At 44.9% G+C, this 12,184-nt stretch overlaps 1 protein-coding gene across 1 annotated transcript in view; it reads left to right on the top strand.

The window, feature by feature from the left end:
• The first annotated feature begins 208 nt into the window (after nucleotides 1-208).
• ZNF384 (zinc finger protein 384) overlaps nucleotides 209-12,184 on the top strand; it is a 21,826-nt gene continuing 9,850 nt past the window's right edge. The window contains exons 1-5 of the mRNA XM_035894599.1: nucleotides 209-990; nucleotides 1,076-1,265; nucleotides 3,988-4,054; nucleotides 4,207-4,447; nucleotides 4,787-5,117. Coding sequence (XP_035750492.1) covers nucleotides 1,213-1,265; nucleotides 3,988-4,054; nucleotides 4,207-4,447; nucleotides 4,787-5,117 — 692 coding nt within the window. The 5' untranslated portion in view covers nucleotides 209-990; nucleotides 1,076-1,212. The remainder of the gene's footprint in view (nucleotides 991-1,075; nucleotides 1,266-3,987; nucleotides 4,055-4,206; nucleotides 4,448-4,786; nucleotides 5,118-12,184) is intronic.

Here is a 12,184-nt window from a genome sequence, read left to right as displayed (position 1 = left end):
GCTCCCCCGGGGGCTGGACGTGGCCGGCGGGTCCGGGGGCCCCGCGTTGCGCCGCCCGCTGTCATGCAGGGCGCCGGGCGCCCCCGTAACCCTGGCGGTTTGTTTGCAGAGACGGCCCTGGAAGGAGGAGAAATGCAAGAGGAGGGAGAGTGAGAGGGGTAAGGAGCTCCCGGAGCTGCGTGAGTGACCCCCGCCCCTCGCCCCGGGGGCTCTCTCCGGCCGCGCTGGGGGGGACGGGACGGGCCGCAGGTTGACACTGGGGGCTCGAAGTCACTTGAGCTCCGGGGTGCGGGAGGGGGGATGGAGTCTGCCTGGAAGGAGCCAAGGCGCAGGGTACGTCCCCTGCCAGGCACCTCTTCCAACAGAGGCTCGGCCGGTTGGGGTGGAAGCTACGCATGTGTCAGCAAGCGGCACCAAAGTTGTTCCAGCTCTGGTGTGTGGGTTTGGGATTCAGGACTCTGTCCGGCATGTTTGGGGTATTCCTGACGTGCATCCAGATGTGCTCATTGCAAAGACGTAGTGGCGCTTGAACTTTTTGGTGCTTATGAACTTCGTGGAGGCGTTTTTGCATTTGACCTAATAGCCTGCGTGGCCTTCAGCATCCTTAGTATTTTGCAGCAATTAAGCCTAAAAGCTCCTTGTTATTGAACAAAGATCTTGGGCAGACATAAAACGACTTTGTAAATCGTTCCCGAGTGTCATCCTCGGGACCTTTTGTCAACTGAAAACTCTACACTGACTAGAAAATAAAAGCTAGGTATCTGGAGAATAAAGAAAACCGTATTAAAAGTCAACCTCTAAATACCTGCATATCCAACCTTGATTATGCCTTCCAGAAACACAGCCTCTACCTCACCGTATACTTGCACGTGCTTTTATCTGTGTGTTTATGATTAAAGTGATGACCTGCAAAGAAGTATAAGTCCAGCACGTTAAGTATGTGATTCTGTGAAGTACTCTGAGATCTAAACTCCAGATTCCTTGTCCCTTGTGAGTTCTCTGGTTCACTCGGTTGTTTATTTGGTGTATGTACATTTGTGGTCTGTACATAGAAGGTGTTTTTGGTTTATATCAGGAGGGTACGTTGACATCTGTCTGATACTAGACTGGTGAATAGGAAGAAGGTCCCATCTCTGGCCTGTTTGTGGAAGCTGGGATGATGAAGGCACTGCAGTGGGAACGTGCTGTGGTACAGGGTTGAAGCTCCAGCCCATGTCTGGTAGTTATAGAGCAATTGGAAGGGTTACGTGCAGAGTTCTGGTAAAGTAAGTGTGAGCAGCGTTAAAGTGGGGGCTGCAAATAGGGGTGCATGTTTTCAAAATATCCTTTAGCCTAAAAGCGGGGTAGGGGAGGGACAGCTGGGGGTTTTAGGGGAGTAGTTTGGTGGAGGAATCTTATCTTTGTTTTCTCACTTCAGAAGACTGGCTTGCTAGTGAGATTGCATGAAAGCTTCCACTCTTACACCATTTCTCCTCTTCCTCCACGTTCTTATAACTTCATCATGCTTCAGCCTTTCAAGCCAAAAGTTTTGAGGCCTGGTAGCCGGTCAAGCATGAAGATTTTTGGATGGGGAGGTGGATTCTAAGAAAGTTTAATGAAAACAGTGTAGTCATCTTTTGAGAATCAGTAAGAGCCTTATTTTGACTTGCACACTTTGTAAACTAAGCAAACAAAAGTTAGGTGCTCTGCTCTGTGAAGTTCTGGCTGGAGACTAGATGGAGACAGGCAGCCACTGAGTGCCCTCACCTGTGCCAGGCTGGGTTTTAGAATCTGGAAATGGAGTTGCCTTTCACAACTTGTACTCTTTAGATAAGAAAGCTGTTGTGAGATTTTTGTTTAAATTGGTATCTTTCTGTTTAACTCCTGAAGTTTGCAGTTGAATCCAGGGGAGTCTTGGACAATTACAAAGTTTACTTGGAAAATGCATCTGGTTATTATATGAGACTTTATGTTTTTACAGAATCAGGTTCACTTGGATGTTTTTGATGTGGTAGCTGAGCAAATAAGGGCTTACTTATTTTAAAAACAGAACCAACCAAACAAAAACCCAGAAAACCCAAACCTGACATTCCAAACAAAAACCCCCTCTTGATTCAGGTGGTGCTCAATTGCCAAGAATGCGTTATCTCTTCATGTGTGTCCATCCTGTGGAAGAAGAAAGTCATGTAATTAGGTGTTACATGCATAGGGCCTTGCTGTAGGCAGTGTACTTAATAATTAATTTGTCTCAGAAAAGAAAGCGCAGGAGGGAAGGTAAGAGTCTTGCCCCATCAGATTCTGATTGAATCACAGCAGTGTAAATCCAGAGTAATTCAGTCAGGCAGCTGGCAATCTGACTGCATGCCACCGATGCAAGGTAAATAATTCATCCTTAAGTGTGTTTATTGGTTGATTTGTAGTGAGTGAGTGAGGCAGGAATACTTGGCTTTGCTGTTGCGTGAGCAATTCATAAAAACAAAATTATCAGGTAATTTGGTTCATTTAAATACTGCTTCTCTACATAGAGGAAAATTATCTTTGCATTTTGGCTCACACGCAGCAATCCCACATGTATTTATTCTGCCCTAATACTCTTCTGGAAAGTACGTGTTTCATGCTACTTGGGGCATGCTCCTTAGCTTATCTGATGATTGAGACAGGCCCTTCAGAAACAGTATTTACTCATTAATTAGACTACTGCCACATCATAACAGAAATAGGAGTGGGACAATTTGCAGGTAGCTGCATGAGAAACTTAGAGTGCTTGCCTTCTCTAAGCAGCTTGCTCTGCCAGATGTTCTCTGAGCGTAGTTTCTACCACATGTATTTTACCTACCAGTTTTGCCATATTTGTTCAGGAACGGGTGCATCTTCTGCTTCAGGAAATATTCTTTTGTGAATTTCTTTAGCTTTTGAATAGCATTTTCATGAATGTAACAAACTTTGTCTGCTAATGCTATTACACAGAGGAATGTCAGGATTAGAATGGAGAGGCCTTCTTCAGCCAGGTGCTCCTAAAGGGATTATGCCTCTGTCTTCAGACGGTGATCTTTTGGTGTCTAACTGGTCCTCTGACTGCATGGAGAGTTGAGATGGCGCAGTGGGCACTTGACTGGGGACAGAGTCCTGCACAATCTTGTCCCAAAGATGGGAATGAAATGGGCAATAGAGAACCGTGACATGATCTTGCTTGGAAATGGCGAATCTCAGGAGCAAGGTAGTCAGGTGGTTTTTCTGCTGCCTGGTCTCGTTGGATGAGAGAGGAGGATCTTGTCTGTCAAGAATATTAAATGATATTTCTGGGTTTCTTCTGAGAGTGGGGCTGGGGTGGTCAGAGCAGTGGGCAGCAGGAAGTTGGGAGCCCTAAGTTTGACTTCTTGGTCTGCTGTGGCTGTCTGTTATCTTGGGCAAGTCTATTTCCCTCTTTCTGCCTGTCTTTCTTTCTGTGTAACACAATGCTAATGTTCCCTTGCTGCATCTGGGTCCTTAGTGTTGAGCTGGGGTGGAGGGACAGGCAGGGTCCAAAATTTTGACTGCCTGTGGGGTCAGACTGTCTGTGACAGTGAAAAATGGTTTTCAGCTGTATTTGCCTGGTTGCAGATGCACAGATTTCATCATTTATGCCATGTACTTGGGTGAATGATAATTGGGGAATTTTGGAGGTGTTCTGGGTTTATAGTCAGTCCTTTTTTTTTTTTTTTTTTTTGCATGGAGGACTATTGGGCAAGAGGCGTTTGAGATGGACCCAAGCCTGTGGGAATAGCAGACACCTTCCTCCCCTGAAAATAATCTTTGTATTTGGGCAGATAGCTCGAAAACGGGGAGAAGTTGCTCAAGTAAGAAAGGGGAGATTAAGGAACTGTCACAGCATTAGACTGAGTCAGTTCCATGTTGGAGTCTCTTTGGGTTTAATGTTCTTTTTGTGTGTGTGTCTGTCTGTCTGTCTGTCTTCCTTCTCCTCCATTCCTCTTCCCTTCCCCCTTCCTCTTCCCCCCTGTGCCCAGCTAGGATGGAAGAATCTCATTTCAACTCCTCCCCGTACTTCTGGCCAGCAGTGCCCACCGTCTCGGGACAGGTAAGATCTTTGTCCTCCAACATATTATGCTGGTCTTGCTTCCTGTTAGAAGTTCATGCATGATAAGTGTTTCTGTTGTATGTCTTGCTCAGCCAACTGCTGGGAGAAGCTGTGCCAGGGTATTCTAAAAGCTGTTCTTCCCACCCATTTAGATTGAGAACACCATGTTTATTAACAAGATGAAGGAGCAGCTATTGCCCACAGAGAAGGGCTGCAGCCTGGCTCCCCCCCACTACCCTGCCTTGCTGACAGTACCCACTTCTGTGGCCCTACCCACTGGTATCTCCATGGACTCGGACACCAAGCCAGAGCAGCTGACACCACACAGCCAAGCCCCCGTGACTCAGAACATCACCGTGGTACCAGTGCAGTCTGCTGGGCTCATGACAGCAGGTAGGGGACCCCAAAGACTTTGGCAACGTATGAAGGAGACTCCGGGATGGGAGGGCGGACAGTCCTGGAGAATCCTTTTCTGTCTGTAGATTATTCCTAGCCTTACTGATGGTGTGGACTGCCTTGGCATGGTTTCACTGTGAATCTCTAGGCACTCCGTACATCCATCCTCTGTATGGAAGTTTGACTTCCAGCAGTGGAGACTGGGGGTGTGTAGGCTACTCTTCTGTTTGTGTTGTAGTCAAAAGTAGGTGTATAAAGCTCGCTTCTGTGGGATAAGGAGGTTGGATGTAATCAGAGATGTAATAACTGACTTCCTCTGTCTGTTTTTCTCTGCAGGTCCTGGTCTGGTGATAACTTCCCCATCAGGTTCCCTGGTGACCACAGCCTCCTCTGCCCAAACCTTTCCCATCTCAGCTCCCATGATTGTCTCTGCGCTACCCCCTGGCTCCCAGGCAGCCCTCCAGGTGGTTCCTGACCTGTCCAAGAAAGGGACAACCACCCTCTCCGAAGGTGGTGGGGGTGGCGGGGGTGGGGGAGTTGCCCCCAAACCACCCCGGGGCCGGAAGAAGAAACGATTGCAGGAGTCAGGGCTGCCAGAGATGAGCGACCCCTTTGTGCTGTCAAACGAGGATGATGAGGACCAGCACAAGGATGGCAAGACATACAGGTGGGGAGCGGCATTAAACCCTGACTGTAACATTGCATGGGGGTGGGGGTGTATTTAACCCTTCAGACGGTTACATGGGAAAGAAGAGATCTCTGCGTTTTCCCTGTAGAGTCTCTGACTAGGGAATCTTTCAGCTGCAGAAAGAGTTGTTTTCTCTCTAATCAGGAATGTTTGCGAGCTGATGGGTTGACCCAAAGCTAAGGTTCTCCTTCTTAGTGGACAGCCTTGATTTCCTGAATATACAGATGTTAATGTTACTAGGTTACTTAATGACCAGGGTGTTACGGAGGCTGAACTTGATGCCACAGCCAGGTAGCACGGCTGGTGTACTGCAGAATGCAGTACCGTCTGGTGCAACTGGAGCACTTCTCAATTGGGGCCCTAGTGTACACAGGGGCCCCGAATTAGGACTCCAGTCTGTCCAGTGTAAAGACTACAAACTGGAGACACACAGAGCAGGAAGTGAACTGTGGTGACAGTGTCTGCTCCTGTGTGCATTGCCCCTTATGATCTCATATTTCAGCATTCCCAACAAAACAGAAAGACAAATAATTCTGAATTAGGTATAAGGGTATTTATGAGCCCTAAGGGTATCAGATAAGAGGGGGAAGAGTTCTAAGCCCTGAGGTTGGGTTTCTGAGCTTGGAGGGATGTGGCTTGAGTTTACAAGTTGAGTGGTGGGAAAGGGAGAGATTAGCTAGGAGAAAATATTTAAATCAGAAGATGAAGAATGTGGATGTTTTAGAAAAGGTGGGAGCTGGATAGAGCAGGCAAGTGCTAGGGAAGAGATGTGATGGTCTGTCTTAGTTGGGAAGCAGGAGCACGTATGGGTGATTTAGTGATAGGTATTTCTGAGGGATGATTAAGAGGCGAAGTAGTAGCCAAATGGAAACAGAAATAAGAGATGGTCTCTAGCCCTTCTCATGTCCCTACTATGTGCCCATGATCCTGTCTCAGTTTCCCTTTAACCATCCTAGACCCTCTTTTTTTTTTTTTTTTTGTGCAGATTTAGTTAAGTTTCTGGAATTAAGTCATAACAATGTGAAGGCATCTACACAGAGTCAGTGCATCCACCCCAGGCACTGTTTCATTTTTAACTATAGCATTTAAAAAATATTTACATTTTGAAATCAACACAGTTAAATGGGTACAAAACCAGAGCTTGGATCAGCCTTTTTATTCTCTTACCCGATGTCCCAGTTCTTCCACTTTGAAAATATAATCAGCGTATGGTGAAGAGGGGTGGGAGTGTTAGGTAGCTTGCTATTTGTAATCCCACCATTTATTTTGGGCCTTAGCCACAATTCCACACTACTCAAGCTGCTTACAGTCTGGGTTGCTAATTAGGTTGTTAAATATGTATTTACAGGGGACACAATTGGCAGTGAACACTAGAATTAAAGCTGAACCAGGGCTTTAATTATAGCTCCTTGTTTACTTGTAAGTTTGGAAGAAAAATGCCCAAGACCAGGTGGAGTGACTCAGCAGAAACTTTATGAACACGCACAGTCTGTGTAACAGCTCATGAAAAAGACTTTGCGGGGAAAAAAAACCAAATAAGTTTATATGTAGGAACATGTAATCAGGAAGATTTCCTGTCTTCATGTTTAATCCGAGTGTAATATCTCTTCCTCTGAGCAGAGCTAAGGTGCAAGATAGCTAAATTGAGATTTATTGAAGACCACCAAGGAGTACTTCTGCCCTCCTTAGGATCTTCTCTTTGGCTGATGCTTTTGATGTGCAAGTTTGGAACTAAAAATAATTGTTGAAAAAATAAAGGAAAATGCTATCTTCTCTTGGAGCTGTGGGAGAGAAAACCTTTGTGAAATACAGTAAAATTGTTTCTCCATAATATACATATGAATAGACTTGTAAGTTAAAACTCAGAGGACACCTGCATTCTAGAGGATGATTTGGGTAGTTCCCGTTACTAAAGTATGCAGACATATCCTAGCTAAATTAAGACTGTGGGTGAGGTTCATCTACTCCTGTGCCCTTCTGAGGCTGGAGGAGGAGTTGCTTGTGGTATTCATATGTCTACATTTGTATGATTTCACTGATTCTTATGATGATACACTGAGGACAATCGAGTCACATGCCTGAAAGGAGTTGTACTATATTGATCAATACGACTTTTTTTTTTAAATACCTAATTCCTAAAGCCTGGGGTTATTTTGTCAGATGTAATTATTTTTTGGTTTTAAGTTTCTTTGAGCTCTGTGAGCTCTCTTGTCCTGAGTGCCTGTGCAGGTGGCTGATTTCCCTAATTTCTGACTCCTAGTGTATTGGTGAAGACAGAGTAAGGCCTTGAACAAGCAGCACAGCAAGGCAGACTTGAAAGGAATTGGAGCCCAAAGGTGATATTCATATTGCAGCTCATCCCATTCTCTACTGAATATAGAGATTCCTGTTCCAGCAAATGGCAGCTGGTTTGCTGCTGGGTCATCTCTAGCAGTGAATTAGTAGTCTGCTGTGAAAGTGGTGCAAGAATCTTTGTGACTAGGTTTTTCTTTGTAAGAAAAGGTATGAGGCTTTTGTTAGTGATGGTGTTCCTTGCAGATCTTGGACATCTAGTCTTAGGATTAGTCTGGCAGAGTCCTTGGTGCTTTGCTTTGTGCCCTTAGAAGAATGCTTGCACCTGCAGGGGACAGCATCTAGCCCAGTCCTGTGAAGCATTTTCCTTCATGAGTAATGTCACTTTGGTCTTGTCTGGATTCATTGTCAGCTCTTCGTTAATCTTCTCTGGCATCTTTGTAGAATTTTACTTTTTCTGTGGAAAATGAGATTGGCATCAAGAGTATTTCTAGTAAGATGCTGGCAGTGTGAAGCATGTGGCTTCTTCTCAGTACTTGAAAAGGCACTGAGAAAGAGAGAGCATAGGTCCTGAAGACGGTAGTATTGTTTCTTAGTACTGTTTTGGTGCCTGTACCTGTGTGTTTTTAGACATTTGTGGTGTGATGTGATCAGTGGACGAGACTGATGAAGTGGTTCAGCCTATCTGGGCCAGGCCATCAGTTCTCTCTCTCTGAAACACAGTTCTCTAAATAGTTTCTTCTTTGTAAGAGGAGAGAGCTCTTCATAAGCCTTTGTAAAGGCTAAGATGAATACCAGTTTATAGCCTGGAATGGTTTTGCGAGCTATGCTTTGGAGCCTGGGACACCAACAGAAAAGTTATAGGCTTGAGAAAGGCCTTGCCATCATACTGTAACCAACAAACTCTCTGTTCCCCACTGCTAGTTCTGAGTTTCCATACTTTTCAGTAGATTGTGGGAACAGTACGAGACAATAAGCAGCTGAGAGACATAGGAAGCTTCTGAGGTAAGCCCAGGGTGAAAAAGTGCCCAGAAGCCTTAGAAGGTTTAGCAAGAAGCAGAGCTGAGATATAAAGTACAAAGAAGCTGGATGGAGGCCCCCTTTAGTGAGGAAATTAGGGACACAAGGGGAAGCCAGTGGTTTGAATACAGCAGGTGGGTATGTTCTCAGATATGTCTTGTTTTAAGCCTTGTTGTCTGCCCTGTACTGCCTTTAGCTTTGCTGTTTGGTGAGCTTCCCGTGGCTTTGAATAGATTTGAAATCTGGTGGCTATGGCTTTTATAAGCCTCGTGTATCTGTGAAAATGTGGTCAAATTTGGCCAAGTTGTAAGCTTGGAAAAAATCTGTCAGGCATGCTCTGAGATGCTTCCTAGTTTGGTAGTTGAAATATGCGAAGATTATATTCTCTTTGAGGTTTCTTGAGGCTTGCATGGCTCCAGGCACTGACCAGGCTGTCTATCACCACAGAAGAGATAGATTACACTCTGACCTCTCTCAGTTTCTATATCAGGCTGGACTACATGTGCATTCTCTCTGCAACAATAAGCATCTTCTACCCTAGCACTGAAGGGCCAAGCATGCTTTTCCTTCAGTCACAACTGCTCCTTCTGCTTCAGAAGGGAGTCTTTTGTGCCCAGTGTTGACAGTAACTTCCCCCCTCTGATGGGCATGGAGGTAATGTGCGAGAAGGCACTGCTTGGTTCAAATGTAGTAGAGACAAGAATGAGATATGGGCAGGGCCTGGAGCTGATTTTTGTCCTGAAAGTCTGGAAACTTGAGCAGAGATGGGAATCAAAAAGGAGGGGATAGAAAACACTAGAGCCTAGAAACTAGGGAATGCAGCCAAGGACATGATGGGGAGTTATTTGCAAGGGAGAGATGGCACAGAGATAAGCTGTGAAGGACCAAGACTGAGGGGAGGAAGAAAGGCAGATCTGCTAGGAGCTGGAGAATTAGGAGATACCTAGAATTAGCAGTACAGATAGGGACGAGAGCATGGGATGTGGACAGACAAACAGAAGCATGGGGGAGAGGAGACAGATAACTGGTAGAATGGTAACTGGGAGAATGGAATAGGGAAGAGCCACTGTAGTAGAGGTTAAGGAGGCTGGTGCGTGTGGGTGAAGAGCGTGGGGCTGGGTCTTGGTGCAGGAGGGAGGGGATTGCAACAGGCTAGAAGGCTAAGGGCAAAGGGGAATTAAGCTTGAAGTGTCAGGCAGAAAGTTTGTCCACATTCCCTCCAAAGCCTAGAAATATTCAACCCAATTTTCCTAAATTTTTTCATGTGTCTCATGTCAGCCCAAGAATGTGTCCTCCTCTGGCAAAGAACCTCACCCCCCTCTAAGGCTAGAGAAAGGTGACAAACTACCATTGCTGTCATTTATCATGCTAGCTGCAGTGGCAGAGGTCTGTGCAGTGGATCTTAAGATTGCTGATGACCAATGTGGGTGTCAGTATGATGCCACATGTTGGAATTTCTGTTTGCTTTTTTTAACAAGTAGTTCCGTCAGCAGCGGAACTAATGAAGCCTGGTTTCCAGCGGCTCTCTCCTGTGTGGATTCTCTGATGTCTAATCAAGGGTGAGCTTACTAGCCTTTCCCTCAGCAGGGGGCTCCAAGAGGGTCTCTCTTCTTTCCCCAGCTGCATATTTTTATGAGACTTATGGTGACTTTAAGATCCTTCCCCCTTTTCCAGATTTGGTTGAAATTGGCTTATGATCTTGTGAACTCTAAAGAGGACAGGTGCACATGCACATCATATATACACACGCAGTTTGTACACATAAGCTTTGCTTCATATATGAATGCTGTGCCTGGAGGTTAGAAAATGTCAGGCTTAAGACTGACCATGTGCCTCAGGATATAATAAGGTAAAAACTTGCGTTATGGTAAGTTCTCTCCCTTCTGCTGAGATGTTGTAACTGTGTGTGTGTGCGCGCGTGTGTGCGCTCTCAGATCATCATAGCGCCAAGCAGAAGGAATTAACAGTAAAAGTTCTGTGGTCATAAGTTTTAATCTTAGCACATGTAACCTGCATGTTGGTGGAATGAGTGTGTGCAAGGGAATCGGGGGCAGTTACAGTTTCCACTGAGGAGAGAGAACTTTGAAACTGTTCTGTTGCACATCTTACCTGATCACACCTTAATTTGGCCCAGTTGAGTCAATGCACTCTGATACCATCCTTGATTATGTGGTTACAGTCATTGTGTACATGATGGCCTGTCAGTCCTGCATGTTTACTTAGAGAACCTGAAAGGAGTGGTTTAAAAAAAAAAGTAAATTAACATGGGGTTGCAGAATTGAGAGGGATGATTTGGGGAAGGTATTTGACTGCCAGTCTGAAGAATTGCAGATTACGTTTGCCACAGATTTGCTGTGGTATCCTACAGCCATGTGGTTCAGGCCTGCAGATAATCTTGCCTTGAAGCGCGTGCAAATATGAGTTAGGTCTTCAGCGGATTTGCATTTGCCACAGGCTAAAAATGACCACAGACGGTTATCCTGAAATAATTAACATTTGGTGTTCCCAAAACCATAATCTTTTCTCAAGTATCATTGAATAGTCCTCTGCTACATGTCAGGCTCTGTTTTGCTTTGCAGAAGCATTGCATCTCATAGCTGTAGCATAGAAATCTATAGGAACTGTGATTTGAATGTGTGTAATGGGAGTTTTCCTTTAAAAGAAAAAAAGTGGTCACAGGTATCAGTTTAGCTGCTCGGAATTAGTGGGTATGTCTGTCTGACTCTATTTCACGCCCTTTCCTTAGAAAAAATAAAAGAGGGACATTGCAGGGATAGATGAGTGCTTAGGGAGCACTGATACTTCTGTGGTGGGTACAGCAGATGAGTGATTCTGCTTCATGAGGTTGGAATTGCATGTGGTCGACGAGGCTTGAGGCTGCACACAGAGTGGTGATGAAAAAAGCTGAACACTTGCTTGTTAAGTATCTGTCTGTGCAACGTAATAAGGATGCAGTTCTGTGGAAACAGTCAATAAGGCTGTATCAGAACGCACCTGCATTGCGGAGCCAAATTATGGTGACATAGATGACCTTAATTCTGGTGTTTCCAAATTTGGTAGTGCTTTCTCATGGGCCTTTGGTATTCTTTTAATTTTAGCTTTTGCATGTTATCACTATACTAGGAACCCCCTTGTTATGTTTTATTGTTTTGCTGGTCTTTTTGCTAATAGTGGCTGTTTTAAGAAATTGGTAGACAAGGTCTTAGACCTGATGTTCAGTGATTTGGAGGTCAACAGAAAGTCACCGCTGATAATTTACAGATGGAAGCAATGCTGGTGGATAGCTAAAAAAAATAGGGAAGCTTTATGTGGTTGTTAAACTGGAACTATTCAGGCAAAACGTATTTTAATCCAGCCTAATGGAAGACAGAGCCTTTTGGGTAATACTGTGTGACTTCTCCAGCAGTCAGGGATTGAGGCCTAGGTGTTTGGACATGGTGGAAAACAGTATCAGGCAGAAGTGTCCTGCTGGATACTGTTGAATGTCTTTGATCTGAAGATAAGGAATATGGGGAAACAGTATCCTGGAAAGCAATGACTGTGAAAAAGACTTTTCAGGAATTAAGTGACATCGTGTGAGCTCCCATTGTGAGGCTGTGACAGAAAAGGATGAATACAATTATTGAAAGCATAAATACTGGGGTCATTAAAAGATGACAGGCAACTTGTGAAGCATGCTGAAATACCACAAAATTCTGGGTCTGGTATTTTTAAAAGATCATTTTGAAAAATGG

This window comes from Egretta garzetta, unplaced genomic scaffold, assembly GCF_000687185.1.
Source record: "Egretta garzetta isolate BGI_Z169 unplaced genomic scaffold, ASM68718v1 scaffold85, whole genome shotgun sequence".
NCBI lineage: Eukaryota > Metazoa > Chordata > Aves > Pelecaniformes > Ardeidae > Egretta > Egretta garzetta.
Note: the sequence above shows the minus strand (reverse complement) of the source record. Positions and strands in the feature narration are given on the sequence as shown.